The sequence below is a fragment of the Triturus cristatus genome, chromosome 8 (genome assembly GCF_964204655.1).
Source record: "Triturus cristatus chromosome 8, aTriCri1.1, whole genome shotgun sequence".
Taxonomy (NCBI): domain Eukaryota; kingdom Metazoa; phylum Chordata; class Amphibia; order Caudata; family Salamandridae; genus Triturus; species Triturus cristatus.
The window spans coordinates 935570417-935588446 of record NC_140591.1 but is presented as its reverse complement, the minus strand read 5'-3'; the positions used below and the strand labels follow the sequence as shown (position 1 = coordinate 935588446).

The window sequence follows — 18030 nt, the reverse complement described above, 5'->3', positions numbered from 1 at the left end:
CGGTTGAAGGGGCGTTGGTTGTCGTAAGTACCATAAACATGACTAGGCGATGATAATAATATTTAGAAAGTTTGCCGAGAAAATTCTGTGTTTGTGCTTTAATTGTTTTAAGTAGCACTTGATGCCTTGATACCTTGCCTTGATGCCTTCGGGCTAAGTAGCGCGATTACAAGTTTCCATTCATTCATTCATTCATTAGCACGTCGCGCTTTATTTTTTTCCTCCCTAATGTAAATCTCTCCCGTGTTGCTCTCTGTCGCCTGGCCCCCTTCCTATAGTACTCCTCCTTGTGCTTCGCTCCACTGCCTAGACCCACTCTTCCCATGTTACTTTTATGTGAACTCCGCCCCCATTCCAACCCCGCGCCCCCCCAGTTACTCCTCTTCACCATCCCACACCTCTATTCCCCATTGCTTCAGGAACACTGCATTGCTGTTGGAAACAAACGTTGTAAATGATAAAATGAAATGTTGGTCCAAAGTAAACATTTGGCTGCAAGGAATAGCATTATTTAATCCTTTAAAGTAAATTGCAGCTAAATTGTCAATTTTGTTCCCCAAAGGCGAGACCTATTGGCTATGCCAATGCTTGTTTGTTTCTTGGCTTTGGCCATGAAAGATTTGGCCTCCCTCTCCCTCAGTGCCTTGGGGTTCATGTGTCTGCATGACGAACACTACCCGACGAGAGACACCACAAACAGCCTTCATGGGGTCAGTGATAGACATCTTACCCCCACATTCCCTTCATGGCTTGAATCCGGATTTCCTTTGGGTAACCATGGTCGCTGCTACAAAGACCCGAAGACTTGCAACAAAGAAACACCCAGAAATAGAAACCCTGGAATAATATATTATGCGTCGAACACGCGGTAAAAAGGGAACTGAAGTCAGCACGACGACGAGGTCTTCTTATGGCTCCGATGACGTCATGCAGAGTCGCGTGCTGAGCCGTATCACTGTTACGTTCTGGTGGAAGAGCTAAGGAGAAGAGTTTCCGTGGAATGTTGCGCATGGGGGTAATTTAAAAGGTAAGGAATCCACAGGCAGATGTATCTATCAGAAATTGACAATACTGTGCAATCTGACACTTTTGTTTGTCACACATTTCCTAATACTCTGTCTTTATTGCTTTCCTTAAATTATTTCATGCACTATCTGATAACCTTCTGAGATTTCAAACTGTGCTTCCTCACACTTGTTTCCATCAAGAAGATTGCTGGAGCACACAGAGTCAGGCCGCAAGATTGCTATATTTACAGCCTTAATGGAGAGGGGGTTGCTAGCAGTGGCAGTGCGTCCATTGGGGGCGTTGGGGCGTTGCCCCCCCCCCCCCGCCCGCGCCCACAGCTCCCTCGGCATCTCTGAACTTAGTTTACTTAAGTTCAGAGACGCCGAGGGAGAAACGGACAATGCATGTCAGTCAGCATGACGTCGGACCGTGGGCAGTCCGGCGTCAAGTTGACTGACATGTATTTTCAGACCAGCCAGGGACAGGCAGCACTGCAGCACAAGTGCGCATGAGTGGGCAAGGTGAGCTAATTTTTAGCCCGTGCCCAGTCATGCGCACTTGTGTTTTCACTGACTTGCGCGTGCCCATTAGGAGCCCCTCAGTCTCCTAATGGGCAGGCGGCGGGCGAAGAGTAAGCTGTGCCCTCAGCCAAACCTGGCGCTGCAGTAGCGCCAGGATTGGCTGAGGGGTTGCCACTCCAGTGCTGCTCCTGGTTCAACTCAAGAGGCGCCATTGCCAACGCAGAGCTGAGATGGTCAGGTAAGTTTTCGTCTTAATTTTATTCTCCTTTAGCCCCCCGCGCGACCCCCCTCCCCCCCCCCCCCCCATAACCTCCCTCGCGACTGCCTCCTCGCTCTTTAAAGAATGTTTTTGCGTGCATTGGAAAATAAAATGCATACTGTGCGTGCGGCTCTGTATTCACAAACGTGGTCTTTTTAAACCATCCTGCTTTCGTTTATTAATAATATAAGCAATGGGCATTAGGTCTCACTAGGCGCTATAGATAGATAGTTCATGATGTTCAACCGATTGTGAGATGTGCTCTGTCGTAAGTCACTGCTTTAGTCCAGTTCTCCCGCTGCTGGCAGCTGCCTCCCCCCTCCTTTGTTCCCCCTCTTTCCTCTCTGTCTCGCTCCTCCTCATGTAGTAAAAACCGGTCAGAGACTTCAAGAAACAGGTATTACCTTCGCTTTCCTCCCTTCGTTTATTTGCTTCCTTGTGAAATGGATCCAAAAAAGAAAAACACTTGCTGGAAACGTAGTCTTTTGCTGACATTTTTCAATTTCTAAGTGCAGCCTCAGGGTAGAGAGAAATAAAACATTAAAAATATGAAAAATAACTAACTAACTAAAGCAAGGTGGCCATATTGATTTATTCACACCTAAACACATTAGCGCCACATTACAATGTTTGCCAGTGAAGCCCTACTTTTGTTGCCTCCTCGCTCTTTGAACAACCATGTTTTCCCTGGGTGGGAAAGCACACTATTCCTGGAGGTACTGAAATACCTGCTTGTTGGGTGCATGCATTGGCAAACAAAATGCATACTGCGGCTCTGTATTCACAAACGTTGTCTTTTAAAACCATTCTGCTTTCGTTTTGTAATGATAAAAGCAATGGGCATTAGGTCAGCTCCGTTACTCTCACACGTTCCTTTCTGTGCCCTTGTTCCCTTATGTCACTGTTTCCTTCTCTTTCTATTCCACGGTTAACTTGACTTTTCTCTCTTGCTCTGGGGGTGAAGGCCAATGATGAGAAATCCGCCCCGGACCGGACGCCGGACCTTAAAAGAGTGGCAGCGCCAAGTGCCCACCACCTGCAATCACCGGTACATATTAGGCGCTATAGTAGAGTCTAGAGATAGTTCATCCGATTCTTGTGTGAGATGTGCTCTGTTGTAACTACTTGTCATTTGCTATGACGGGGGAATGGAGGTGCGGAGACAGAGAAAGAGACGAGGGAGGAAGGGATACTGAGATGTAGGGAGGGATAGCAAGCAAGATGGATGTGACAGCAACAAGATAGGAAGAGATAGCAATATAGAAAGAGGAAGCAAGATAGGGAGAGAGGAGAGCATGGGGGTTTGCGAGACAATGGAAGGGGCAGCAAGAGACAGTCACAGGGCAGTATCAGCAGCACCCAGCCAGTGACAGAGGAGGGGAGATGCTGAGATAGCGAAAGAGATAAGGTAGGAAGGGATACTTAGATGATGGGAAAGTGAGAGTGTCACTGGAAGAGAGTGAAGCCGATAGAGCAGCTTGCAGCCACTTACAGGTGAAGGTGGTGAATTCTGGGAGAGAGATAGGTAAAGAGAAAAGTGTCAGTTCACAGACGCACTTTTGCAATTGCTTTATTAACCTTCCTGCTTTCTCAAATTTGCTTGAAAATGCACCATTGTTCTTCTCTTTTTTCAAAATTTTCACGGGAAGAGAATCGCAACGAAGAACCCCCCCTTATGGTGGTTCGGGCTCGTTCGCTACGCTCACTCGCAACGGTACAGTATACCAATCATTTTACGCCTCACCACTTTCAAATGTCACCAGCCGCCCCTGGTTGCTAGCTTTGATCAACTACAAGGACTGCTGTGTGTTGTCTTACGTGCTCAAGCTCAGCTGCAGGGGTACCATGGTTCACTTCAACCACGCCAAGATGCACCTGGTAAACATCACAATGTTTCACCTAGGGTGAGTAAAGAGATTTTCTTCCTTTGAAGATAGCTCCAGTTTGCCTCATCAGTGCAACTTGTTGATTTCTTCCTTTCATCAGTTTTCCCCTTTAAAGTAGTATAGTCTTCCATGTAAAATTCCACTTCTCCCAGATGGGAAGGCAACTGTCTTATTAATTTTTGTTAATGCAAATATCTTTGATGTGATATGGGAAGGTCAGTCTTCGGTGCCTCATCAGTTGGTATAACAGAGACTATTAAAGCCCAGCTATTGGACCAAGATTGGAATAATCCAGGTATGGTTTTGTTGTAAGTAGCAGAATCTGACACAAAAAGCAGCATCATGGTCAGCTGCAGGTCAGACTTGCAGCAGAAGACACCGACTCAATAATGAGAAAGTCACGGAAAACACAAAGTTCCAATTGGTGACATGATTAAATGTATCTGTGAACTAATGTTAACACCCGAGGAGGACATGTACAAAGTGTTGGTTTCCAACTTTAATATGGAATAGTGGCAATTAGTGAAAAATGCGGACATCAACCATGTTGGAATGCATGCTACTTGTTAGGACGCACGACCTCTGCATAGCTTTGTGAAGCTGCGCCTCCCTGTTTTGGTATGTTTTCTGGACAACTTTGTGCATTTTTCCCCTTGGCCTGCTCAACAATCTTGCAAGTCCTGTGAGAGTTGTCCCGTTTACTAACTAACAGACAGCACAGCTGGTCTATGATGTCAAGGTGGCACCTAAAATACACCACCAATGTACTCTCTGTCCAAGCTCTGCATAGACGGGCCGCATAATCAATGGTCTGAGGAAAAGCTACCTTACCTATACCCCTATGGAGAGAAGGCCTTAAAGCTCCCTCCCTGTTAAGCTTTCACAGCCCTCTGTAACTGGGTGTCCTTTGCTGTCATCCTATCTGAATGAACATAGTGACTAGGTGGGGGTATGTGTGTGTATGTGTGTGTGTATAGATGGGTGTTTGTGTTTTATTTTCATAAGTCTGTGTGAATGGGGAGTCCACAGACCTGCACGCGTTGTGGGTATCCAAAGATGGATGGCGGACAGCCTTGTGCAAGGTTTCTGCAGTGTCATCCTGGACCTCATATCCAATCACTAATCTTCCCCAATCCAAACCAATCAAACCATGGGTCGGGCGAAGGAGCACATCTGCCTCTTTGAAGCAACTGCATTTCCCTTGTCAGAGAATGAAACCTACCCTCACAAATTCCATACAAGGATTGACCCGCTTTACTTTTGGAGATTGAGACTGAGCTAACAAATCAGACCCACACATGAATCTGATCTGCAGCACTTGGGCATGAGCATATCACAACAGGGCCATGTCAATCTCCAACCTTCAGAATTAGATGGGCCCTTCAAGATTTGAAATATGCAAATCCTCTAATTAGGTAGGCCTGGTCATCAGGGAATGATGTAAGTTAAGCACACCACAGAAGGAGAGAATCACATGCGATCCAGGACCAGAACCTTTGCTGGTCCTTATGCAAAGCAGACATCAAATAAAGAATGTAAAACTGACATAGAAGGAGGAGAAGGAGATTTAGTGATTTGTGGGAGAAGCTGCACTGCAACTGCTAGGAACATTGAGGACTGACTGACCTAAAGTCAAGGACCGAGCTCAGCTTATTAGACTGACCTGTATGGGACCGATGGCTTAAGACTGGACATGGGTAGAAGGTCCACAAAGTCAGCTACCTAATCCAAAAACAATTAAGCACAACAACATCTGGCTCCAGGAGAAGCTTCACTGCCACCAGACCGCAATAACGGTGACGTTCCCTGCGTCAACCCCTCACATGCCTGTACGGCACCTGAACTTCTATCAAATGCGTTCTCAATAACTAAAAGACGGATATAACTACTCTACCTGCCCTTTTGTACTGGTAAACATTGTGAAATGCAGTTCTGAGGAGAAGCATTTGGTAATGGAAATGTACGGATTTCAATTGCTTAGTGAATGTATTAGTTCAGATTTTATGGTTCAGGTATATAATGGGAGGTGCTGCAGTTGTATGTGGTGAAAGCTGAACTTATTTTCCTATTCAAGAACAAATAATTCACAAGCAGACTTTCAGGTTAAAGCAAGAGATTAAATCAGATAAAGAACAGTACAGAAAATGGTGAAGATACTGGAATTATAGGTGTAGTTGGAGGGAGAAAATGCAAACACATTGGTGAATTGAAGAAAAACAAGAGCCACAGACAGACAGTAAGGAAAAAATTCTTGAATATTCGGGGAGGATTAGAAAAATGTACATAGAGAAAATCCTTTTTGGCAACAACAACATAGATACGTGAGCAATGAAGTGTTGAAGCAATTGGCATTCACGGGAACAGTCCATCCCAAGCTGCCAAGCCAGGTCTTCCCTGGACTGGAAACAAGCATCCTGGCACCGGTTTCGGGGTAACACTCCTCATCAGCCAAGCTAACTTGAATCCAGTGGCAAAGTGGGCAAGGGACCCACGTCTGGGCATACCCTGCCAACTTAGGGCAAATAAAGCATGATGCATGGAGCACTGAAACTTTTCAGATACTCACCTCCAGTGACAGATCCGAGTTTAATTCATCATCTTTCTTTAGCTCACTTTGCCACCCCAGTTCAGACCCAGTCGGAAACAAGCATCCTGGGACCGGTTTCGGGATACCTCCCCTCATCAGCCAGGCTAGCTTGAATCCAGTGGCAAAGTGAGCAAGGGACCCACGTCTTGGCATATCCTGCCAACTTAGGGCGAACACAACAAACACAAGGAGATGACGTATGGAGCGCCGAAACCTTTCAGATACTCACCCCCACACACAGATCTGGGTTGAATCCATCATCGTTCTTTAGTTCACTTCGCCACCCCAGTTCAGACCCAGCTATATGCAAATCAGTCTTGACCCTGTGCCTCATGGGCACAGTCCAGCCCAAACTGCCAAGCCAAGTCTTCCCTGGACCGGAAACAAGCATCCTGGGACTGGTTTCAGGGTAACACCCCCTCATCAGCCAGGCTAGCTTGAATCCAGTGGCAAAGTGACCCACATCTGGGCATACCCTGCCAACTTAGGGCAAACAAAGCAAACCCAAGGATATGAATTTGCTTTGTTCGCCCTAAGTTGGCAGCGCCCTGAAACAGGGGAAACAACCCTAGTCCTACAATATCAGTCCGCTAGTGGGGAGGCATGGATGGGGCTGTAAGGAATCTGCAGCTAGATAGAGTCTCTACCAGGTAATGTGTTAGCAAAGGTAAGTAACTTGTTCATCTGATAGAGACTTCTAGCTGCAGATTCCTTACCTTTGAATTAGATATAGGAGCCATACCATCCCCGCGGTGGGTTGTGGACTCACATTCTAAACTAAGAAGTCTTGCAGGACAGAACAGGCAAAATGTCCGTACCTGACCATTAAGGAAGTAATGGTTTGCAAACGTGTGCAAAGAAGCCCACATCGCTGTCTGACAGATGTCTTGGACTGGGACACCCCGAGCCAAGGCCGTAGTCGCAGCCTTTCTCCTGGTGGAATGGGCTCTTAATTCCTCAGGGTGCTGCTTCTTTGCCAAGGCATAAAAACGTTTGATGCAGAGACCCAGCGAGAGATGGACTTTTTCTGAACTGCACCGCCCTTCTTTGCCTACACATACCCCACAAAAAGTTGGTCATCCACCCAGAACTCTTTTGTGCGATCAATGTAGAACGACAAAGCTCTTTTTGGGTCCAGATGGTGGAAACGCTCCTCTCCCTTAGAGGGATGCGGGGGGAAAAGAAGGTGGGAATAGTGATGGATTGACCCAGATGGAATGGAGTCACAACCTTTGGCAAAAAAGATGCTCTGATGCGAAGCACCACCTTATCTGGATAGGATATAGGGTGAGGAGGGGAGCAAGATAACGTTTGCAACTCACTCACCCTCTGGGCAGATGTGAATGCCACCAAAAAGGCTGTATTGATGGTCAGCAGCTGGAGGGGAAAATTGTGCAAAGCCTCAAATGAAGCACACATTAAATAGGTAAGGACCAAATTAAGGTCCCACTGTGGCATGACAAAGGGCGTTGGTGGAAATAAGTGAGCCAGTGTGAGACACTGGCCTGGTATATGTTGTCCACTAATGTAAGTGGGCACCTTGCACCAGTCCAGACAACCCTTATGGTGATTTAAGAGGTCACAGACAACCTTAGAAAGCTATCCAAGTGGTAGCTGTGGAGAGCAGCCTTCAGGCTTAGTCTTGAAGGAGTGTAACATAACTTGTTTTACTAGAATGCAATCTAATAGTAAAGAGTAAATGAAAAGAGAACCACACAGTAGCTATAAAAATATGTATTTATTATATTACACTATCTAATATGTTACAGTATCTCCCACATGGAAATAGACACAAAGCACACAATACTTTAGCAAAGAAATCACAGTAAATAGCACTAATTACACAGCAGGCCCCGGAGGGGGGGGGGTGAAACCATATAGTAAGAAAGTGGTATGAGAACCACAACTCAAGTCAGGACAATGTTGAGAGGACGTAGAATTGCTGGGAGTCCAAGGAACCACCCAAGGTGAGTAGATAGGGACCCCACGGAGTGCGTGTGCAGTGTGTGAACACGACCACGTGCAAGCTTATGTGCCAGTCGCATTTGGAATTTTAAAGATTAGGGACCCTTCCCAGTGGACCCTGAAGAAACCCTGTAGAAGACAAAAGGTTGGAGAGCCATTCCACAAGTGGATACCAAAGTACCCAAGTTTCCTATCCCAGGGAAGCCGGGTGCATAGGTGAAGTGGTGTCGGAAACCTCCGTAGAACCCAATGGAGGACTTCAGGAAAGTGCAGCTGCTGGAAGAGGAGAAAGTGTCCGTAGGAATCCAAACGTGGATTCTTCTTGAAGAGTACCTGAAAGCAAAGGGGACAGTGTCCGGGTCACTTGAGAGTGACCAGGGGCTCGGTAGACGAATGCCCACCGATGTCAGGTGCTTCAGGATAGTTGACGGTGACCTTTACTCTGCAGCTGTGGGACCAAGCAACGACCAGGAGCCGGATACGACCTGTCCCACGAAGGATGTCGAGTGCTGAGGGGTCGGTGTCTGGCGGGAGCACCAACAAGCCTTGGTAAAGGCCACCCATGCAGGAGGTCAAGAAAGTGTACGGTTCAGACCAGCAAGGTCCAGGAGACTCACCACAAGCAGTGGAGTCAGTGCAGGGCTAGAGCAATCACTGGAGCCCAAGGAATTTAAAGCTGACCTTCAAATGGACCCACAGGCCAACGACACAGGGGTCACAAAAGGACCTTGACAAGCTAACCAAAAGAGGCAGGCCACAAGCACACGATGCGATGTGGCCGAAGATTCTGGTCACAGTAGGTGCTCGGGGTTGGGGCTACTTGGAGCCCAAAGATCTTCTTGCAAAGATGTCAACAAGCCTTTGCAAGTGCAAACGTGACGATGTACCCAGGGGTTCGGTTCATGCAACCCCACTCGAGCTTCTGGCCTCAAACTTGGTCAAAGAGGAGAGCAGGCCTCGGGGGCTGAGAAAATCCACCACCTGAGTTGCAGAGCCCATGGAGTCCGGAGGAGCTCGGGATCTGCAGACCGGTCGTCTTCGTTGAGAGGTCTGCGAATGTAGGGTAGGGACTCCTTCACTCCAAGGGAGATTACTTCGGTTGTCCTGGATGCTTCACAGGCCTTGGAAGGTTCCTGGAGGAAGTACAGGCACAAACAATGCAGCAGACTGGAATGGAGACGAAGTCATGCCCAAACAAAGTCCAGAGTGCCCAGACAGTAGAAATACAGTGGCTTCAATTCTGAATCTTGTCCACATCGAATCTAAGGTCCTACAGCCAAGTAAGCCCTTAAGTACCCACAGGAGAGGGTTGGAAAGATTCAGGGGAGCCTCCCAGGGGAGGGTCTGGACAGGGGGGAGGTTACTCCCATGTCCTTTGTCAAGTTTCACGCCAGAGGGGGAGACAACGGCACCCAGGACTGGTTTGAACTGGACTGTGCACAGGGACACCAAATGTACCCCTCAAGCAGACTTCCAGGCGCTGGCAACTGCACCCACTCAGTCCAAATACACTAAATCATGTCTGGGAGGTGGTCACACCTTTTATCAAAGGTAGGGACTAGGGGTGTTGTTGTTTAGAGAGGTCCAGTGTACATACCCCATACGACTAGTAACAAAGAAGGGTACAAAGTTCCTCGTGTACAGTGGCGGAGAAGAGCAGGAAAGAGAGTATCTCAGCTGATTAATGCTAAGAAAGACCAATCAGAAGAAAGTGAGGGAAATTCCCTTAATTTGAACTAGTGCTCTCACACACCCAGCAAGCTAGGTGTCATGCTTCATCATATGAGCACTGCCCCTCGTCAAGTCGGCGCTGCAATCCTTGACGGGCTCCCGAAACCGGGGCTCTTTGTCGGGGATCTTTTGTTCCTGCCGAAGGTGCTTGGGGGTGAGGGGCCTAGTGTGAAGTGATGTAGCAGAAAAGTGGATTTAAAAGGGGGTCAGTTGGTCCTACTCACGTACAGGGAAACGACCTCACTTTCTTCTGATTGGTCTTTCTTAGCATTAATCAGCTGAGATACTCTCTTTCCTGCTCTTCTCCGCCACTGTACACGAGGAACTTTGTACCCTTCTTTGTTACTAGGTGGTCACACCTCCCTGTGACAGAATGCCTATTGTCCTGCCTTCCCCTGCTCGAGCTTGGCTCAGCACCAGGAGGGCAGAAACGTGGCTCTGGTAGGCAGCATCCATTTTGTGCTGTCCGGAGCTAGAAGGCTGGTACCGGGAACACCGAGAGCCCCACGGAGGGCTTTCCTGGTGGGTGAAATCATACTTCCCACACCGGTAACCGGTGTGGGGGTATGATTCCAACATGTTTGACACAAACACAATAGAGTTAATTGCATCAGTTTTCAAGAAGGTCATCACAAGGTCACGTAATGCCCCTCTATATTAGTATATGGCTGCTTCACTGACAACCTGGGAGAATGAACTGCATAGGCTGCAGGGGTGTCCTGCTCATGCAGGGGCACCCTCTCACTTAGAACCGAGCACCCTGCCTTCAGGATTGTAAAGGCCTGCTATAGTGGTGACATAGGTTTTAAATGCAGTGACCCTTAGATATAGTAAACCTACATCTTAACTAAGTGGTGCATGCACCAACTTACACAGGCTGCAATGGCGGCCAGTAGTTCCATTTTGAATTGTCTCTCATGGATGGCATACTACATGCTGCAGCCCATGGGAGACCTCTGGGGTAACTATGCCATGGGTACCATATACTAGGGACTGACAAGGGCACCCCAGTATCCAATTTAGGGTGTACCTAAGTACATAACACAACAGTTTAGGGAGAAAGCAGATAGACTGGGTCCTGATTAGCAGGATCCCAGTCAGACTAGTCAAAACACAGCTTGGTACCAGGCAAAAAGTGGGGGTAACCATGCAGAAAGATCCTACCTTCCTACAGCCAGCCCTTTTAGAAATCTATTTACAATGGAAGACTTGAATAGAGATGGCTGGTCTGGCAGCCGCAAAAAAGCAGACAGAGCAGAAAGGTAATCCTTGAGAGTTCCCAAAGCAGAGCCCTGCTGGGCAAGGGTTAGAATGAATAAAAGGACAGTAGAAAGAGAAGCAGAAAGAAAGGGTCAATGGACCTTTCTGTGAAGTATAATACAAATTTCTGCCAACAGCAGACATATACCTTCTTAGTGGAGTGCCGCCTGGCTGCCAGAATAACATTACAGACTTCGGGAGGAACGTCAAAAGCTATCAACTGTCGCCGCTGAATCTCCATGCATGGAAACGCAGTTGACAGGTTCAGGTGGAGAACCCTCTCCTTCTGCTGCAACAGAAGATCCTCCCAAAGGGGCAGCCTGATTGGAGGATGGATACTCATTCTCAGAAGCTCTGGATACAAGACTCTCCACGCCCAGTCCAGAGCCACAAGAATGACTTGGGCCCGGTCGTTCCTGATCTTCTTCAGAACCCTGGGCAGGAGTGGTATGGATAGAAAGGCGTACAACAGGCCTGAGCTCCACTCACGACAAAAGACGTAGCTGAACGATATCCGCTTTGGAAACTGCTGCGTGCAGTACTGCAGACACTGCGCGTTCTCTTCGGAGGCGACGAAATCTAACCAAGGTTCTCCCCACTGCTGAAAGAGGCCATGCGCCACCTCCGACTGGAGACGTCAATCGTGATCCGCTAGGCATCCACAGCTGAGTTTGTCCGCCCTGGCGTTCAGAGAACCTGCCAGGTGTAGAACAAACAGGGTTATGCCATGTTGTTCCAGCCATGTCCAGAGACGAAGAGCCTCTGGACAAAGGGTCCACGACCCCACACTGCCCTGCTTGTTGCAGTACCACATGGCGGTGGTGTTGTCTGTGAACACCTGCACTAATTTCCCCTTGACACAGGGAAGAAATGCTTTCAATCCCAAACGAATCGCTCGGAGCTCCAATAAATTTATGTTGAACCCCGCCTCCGCCGGAGACCAGTGTCCCCTGATCTCCACCTCTCCCAGATGGCCGCCCCATCTCAGAAGTGATGCATCTGTTACGACTGTGAGATCTGGTTGAGGAAAGGAGAGAGGTCTGCCATTGAACCTATTGCAGTTCGTTAACCACCAATGGAGATCTTTTGCAGTTCCTACCGAGATCTGAACCACATAGGTGAGATTTCCCCGTGTCTCACCAACAGGATGCAGGAGGCCATGAGGCCCAACTGCCTCAGAGTCAGTCTCACCGAAATCCAGTAGAGAGGCTGAAATATCGGAATCATAGCCTGAATATCCTGGACTCGCTGCTCGGGAGAATAAGCCCATACCTGCACTGTGTCCAGAACAGCTCCGATGAAAGGGAGCATCTGAGAAGGAGTCAGGTGTGACTTCGGCACACTTATAGAGAACCCCAGCTAATGCAGTAGGTTTGCCGTAGTCTGAAGGTGGGAGATGACTGCCTGGTGCAAGGACGCCTTCAACAGCCAGTTGTCGAGGTAGGGGAAGACTGACACCCCTAATCTGCGCAGATGAGCTGCGACCACCGCCATCACCTTGGTGAACACCCAAGGGGCGCTCGCAAGGTCGAAAAGGAGCACGGTAAACTGAAAGTGCTTGTGGCCTACCTTGAAACGCAGGTAATGCTTGTGGCCTGGCAGGATGGGAATGTGAAAATATGCGTCCTGCAAGTCCAACGGTACCATCCAGTCATCCTGGTCTAGGACAGACAAAACCTGAGCCAGAGTAAGCATTTTGAACTTCTCCTTTTTGAGGAACAGATTGACGGTCTGAAGATCTAAAATGGGCCACAGTCCCTTGTTCTTTAGAATCAGAAAGTAGCGTGAATAGCAGCCACTGCCTACTTCTAAAACCGGGACCCTCTCTATAGCTCCCTTGTCCAAGAGAGCCTTAACCTCCTCTTGGAGCAACGTTAAATGATTCTCCGTCAGACGTTCCTGATTTGGCAGAATGAGAGTAGGAAAGGTAGAGAATAGCCCTCCCGGACGATCTGCCAGATCCACTTGTCCGAGGTTCTAGATCTCCAGTGGGGGAGATAATGACACATTCTCCCACCAACTGGAGTAATGTGGTAACGCATAATTAGCCTAGGAGTGCTTGGAGGCTGCAGCTGCTGGGGGCAATATGGCCGACGACTTCTCACCTCCATTCCGAGCCCGGAATGCACCGCATCCATGTTCTCGCACGGCTTGGGCAATCTGTGCAGGGTGGTGGCTGGGATAGGGTTGACATGTCTGGAAACCCCTTCCGTTGCCACGAAAGGAAGACTGGCTACGGGGGTGGAGGAGAGGCCCAAGGATCTGGCCATAGCTCGGGAGTCATTGAACCTGACCTGGGCAGAGTCTGCTTTTTCCCAAAAAAAGGCGGATTCCGTCAAAGGGCTTGTCCATTAAATTCGCTTGGACTTCACCCAAGAAGCCAGTTGTACGAAGCCAGGCTTGGCGTCTCAAGGCTACCATCGTTGAAATCAATCTATCAAGCGAATCAGTCGTATCTAGGCCACACCGTATGGTGAATTTTGCTGCATCTCTCCCATCCTTGACAGCTTGGGAGAGCACAGCCGGGCCTTCTCCGGGACTTGTGGCAGCACTTGTACAACCGTCTCCCAAAGGGAATGGGAGAAACGGCCCAATAAGCATGCGGTATTCACCGACCGCATTTGTAGGCTGGAGGAAGAGAACAAGTTCTTTCCAAATGAATCCAGCCCCTTGGATTCCCTATCCAGAGGAGCGGAAGAGAATGCGATTTGGGACGTAGAAGCCTGCACCACCAAACTGTCTGGTGTGGGGAAGTTGGCTGAGGAACTTTGGGTCGCGCTGTGACTGCGTGCAATCTTACTATACACAGGAGCATCTGTGCCAGGTTTGGACCATGTTCCTAGAAGGACATCCGTAAGTGCCTCATTTAAGGGCAACAAGGGTTCAGAAGTGGAAGCCACAAGTTGAAGCACATCAGTCAAGAGATTAGTCCTGACCTGCACCGAGGGCAGCTCCAGTCCAAGGACTTCAGCTGCCCTCTTAACCACCATGGCATAGGATGCCCCCTCCTCCGTTGCCACTGTTGGAGGAGAGAGCATGCCAGTATCTGGTGAAGTATCCAGTCCACTGGCCTCCCCAAGTTCCGCATACCAGTCCAAATTCTCCTCAGAGACTTGCTGGGTTTCAAGAGGGGCCCCAGACCCCTCCCATTCCTCTCATGAGCCTAGCACATCCTCAAAGTGCTCAGGTGACAACATAGAACCTCTGGGTTCTGTCGACGTAGGAATCGGCGTCTATCTACGCCATTCTGGCTCCATGTAGTCAGGAATGAGGATGGGGCTTGCGCCAGTGATGGGTATCAGTGACGTCGTATGCACCGACTTCGAATTAGACGCTGAGGAAGGTCGTGTTGGCACGACCGGCATCCAACCGGATCCGGGAACGGATCCCTGGGGCCCCACCGGCATAGTGGCCGGAGGCGACTGCGTAGAACCCAATGGGGCTCCTTCCGAATCCGCAGGGCCCGATGGCTCACCAGAGAGGTCGTTCAGCTCAAATACCCAGTGCATGGCCTCGTAAAACTCTTATTTGAGCGGGAGTCGCATTGGCTCCCGGAAATGATAGGAGATGTGAAGTCGACTCTGGCTCCGGCTCCACAGAACCGTGCCTAGAGCGTTGGTGCTCCTTATCTCTCTCGAACAAAGACGCCAGTTGAGGTGAAGTCCGCTTGGACTTCTTCTTCTTCTTATGCCTCTTCCCAGAGTGTCTTGAAGACCACAAATGGGAGGAAGAGGACTTAGGGCTTTCTGAGCGGTCCCACGACCTCCTCTTCTTTGATCAGGACCGTGACCTCCTCAGAGTCTCGCCTGATTGTGTCGACAGCAGGGCTGCAAGTAACTTCATCACTCGCTCCCTCAAGGTCTTGGGAGCTATCACCCGACAGTTCGAACACGACTTCGTATCGTGGTTGCGCTCGAGATACCACAGACATATGCGGTGGGGATCGGTGACCAACATCATGCTGTAACAAGTCTCGCATGGCTTGAAACCGGTCTTCCTTGAAGACATCCCAAGCACACGAAGTCAGAATCCAAAGATTTCTACAAAAGTTGAGAATAAAGCCTGACAAAAAGCGGCAGAGGAGTAGCTCTTCCCGGAACGGCGCTTAACTGGCGCAGAAAGAAAAGAACTGACATTCGCGTTCCTGGGTGGTGCCTATATACGCACATCAACGTCATAACCGATTCTAACAATGCTGACGTCACGCGGAGCCGAATGGAGCTACCCAACTTCGCGTGCAAGGGGTATTGCTCAGCAAAAGTTACCGGATCCAGCCTGACACCTGGGAAATTCAAAGGTAACGAATCTGCAGCTAGAAGTCTCTATCAGATACCAGATTTTAATTAAGAACATGGTTTGGTTACAAGTGAAAGCCAGTAAACAAACAATATTCTAAAAAAAAAAAAGGAAAACCTCACAAAATGCATTACGAATTATAGGTAAAGAAAGGCTTGAAAGCAGGATGTCCTGGTGCAAAAAGAATTAAGGAAACATAGCAGGGTGTACTGATGATGTGTATTTTTCAGCATTACTTAGTAATTATCAACGCAAGGCATTTTTCGTCTGGTTCTTCATGAGCAACACAGCCATACAAACACCACATAACTATAAAATTGAGAATACATAGTTTAAGATTAATGGTCTACGAATTCTCACCTTAAGTGATATTTCTTTTTATATATTTTACCACTGTTAAGTTGAGGCAGCAAGACAGAGATGTGTACAACAATGTTTGTGGTCTCTTGCACATTCCTATCTTGTGATTTTTCACTTTATAAAACAAAATTTGTTAAACAGAAATATTTAATGAGTCATATTTACCGCCAATCAGATATATTCCACACTCCTTTGCTACTTCTGATAACACTTTTGTAGATTCTCCTGGAATTTTTTCTGCATACTCAGGGAAAAACTTGGTACCATAGGGCGAATTGAAACACTCCTAAAAACAACAAGAGAAGAGAAAATGTAAAAAATAAATAAATAGGTTATGCTAGGGGGTCGTAACGTCATCTTATTGGTCATCCCTGATTTTCGGGGACAGGTCAATATTTACTCTGTTATTCTTGCCTACCCTGTCGCCTATGTTGGCAATGTACGCTGTTAAATTCAGAGAAGCAGGCTGGAAATTACAGTCTGGGAACCTGAGCAGTGGAAACGTGCTGAATGAGTGGGATCAGTGGTTAAAGCAAGGGATGCTACCTGTACCTGGGGCTTCAAACTTCACCTCTTGACAAACACTGTTAGCCCTATCAGTATCAGTTTGCTGCGGCTCTACCATTTCACCATGCAAGACCTCCAAGTCCTGTATAGTCGAACCTATCAGCCTCAGTCCATCAAACATGGAACATGTTTAACAAACTCACAGATCAGCCTGTTAGGGGCAGGGGCTGGATTCAGGTGCGGATGTGTTGTAATACTGCACCCCGCTAAAGTGGTGGACATGCCATGATTTTGAAACGGAGCGCAAACTGTGTTCTGCATCAGACGACTCTGAAACGCTGGAGTAGGGCAAGCCACGATTCTGAAAACCGGAACACCTGCTACGATTCAGAAATGTGGGAACCTACAAGGAAAATGGAGGAAACGTCATGAGTCTGCATACTAATTGCGGAAGTATGTCCTGTTGTAGGTAGGCAGGGATCTTAAAATGGTGGTCAATGATGATACTTAAACAGGTTTACATTCCATGATCTTGAAATTCATGAATATGCTAATTATTTGGAAATTCAGGAACATGCCAGGATTCTGGAACTGAAGGAATTATCATGTGTTATACAAATTTGAGATTCTGGAGTGATGTAGAAAGGTATGTAAAGAAAATTATGAGTTCTTCTTTAATTAAGGATTATTAGAGTAAACAGATGACTATATTTACGGTAAAATTGTATTGGGGAACATGAATGAAAAGCTTACCTCACCTGACCCTAACAAGGGAAGGTTGTCTTAAATTTTACTAAGAAAACTATATTAACCACATGGAAGTAAACATGTTTGTAGCCATGCACAAAGTGGACTCCCTTAAATGGAATGCATGTTAGTTCTACAACGTTCTTTGGTGTTGTGATAGTTCAGGGCAGCGACGCATTAAACATTTATTATGTGTCAGGACACAAAAACATATCCTCCACTTTCCTTGATGTTGTATATAAAAAGGCTTCAAATTAACGGGAAATGTTTTTGTATCTCACTATTACGGACAGAGCTCGACATACATGATTATTCTCGGTTTTCATACCACTCAAAACCCCTTTATAATAGCTACAATCGCATACAGCTAATCACACAGGACTTGCTGCACATAATCGCATTGTTGTCTCTCTTCGATGAACGTTGTCAGCTTCATTTAAAAAGACTGAACGTCTGAAAGCCAAAACGTCGAACATTTTCTAGAGGCATGAGTGCCATTTTCTAAGAAGTTTCTGCATTAATGGGGACAGATGAGATGCTTCAAGCCTTGCTTTACCCCCCATGTCATGTTCTCTCGGTAGAGCTTAAAGGGTAAAAAAACACCCCATAAAGTTGCATTCGCATCTTCTTAGTTGACATAAATGTCCCTTCCACATCTGCAGGTTCTGCAACACCTGAAAATACCTTTCAACCATTCAACTTTCTACGTCTTACCAGCAATAAGCAAGAAATTAAGTAGCAACGTTTTAGCGATCGAGAATGGAAATCACGAGTTTAATCAAGGGGCCCTGGAAATAGAATTTTGAACCCTTAAACGAAACTATTTAAGGCCATGAATGGATCAGAGTTGTGTAAGAACAACGGTTCAAACACCATACCAGGCTATGTTTGTAAACGTAGAGA

The 18030-nt window shown here is 47.5% G+C and overlaps 1 protein-coding gene across 4 annotated transcripts in view; it reads right to left on the bottom strand.

The window, feature by feature from the left end:
- NIT2 (nitrilase family member 2) overlaps window positions 1–18030 on the bottom strand; it is a 409012-nt gene that overhangs the window by 305604 nt on the left and 85378 nt on the right. For all 4 annotated transcript variants that reach the window (XM_085622466.1, XM_085622465.1, XM_085622464.1 and 1 more), the window contains exon 3: window positions 16039–16159. In XM_085622466.1, the coding sequence (XP_085478592.1) occupies window positions 16039–16159 (121 nt within the window). The remainder of the gene's footprint in view (window positions 1–16038; window positions 16160–18030) is intronic.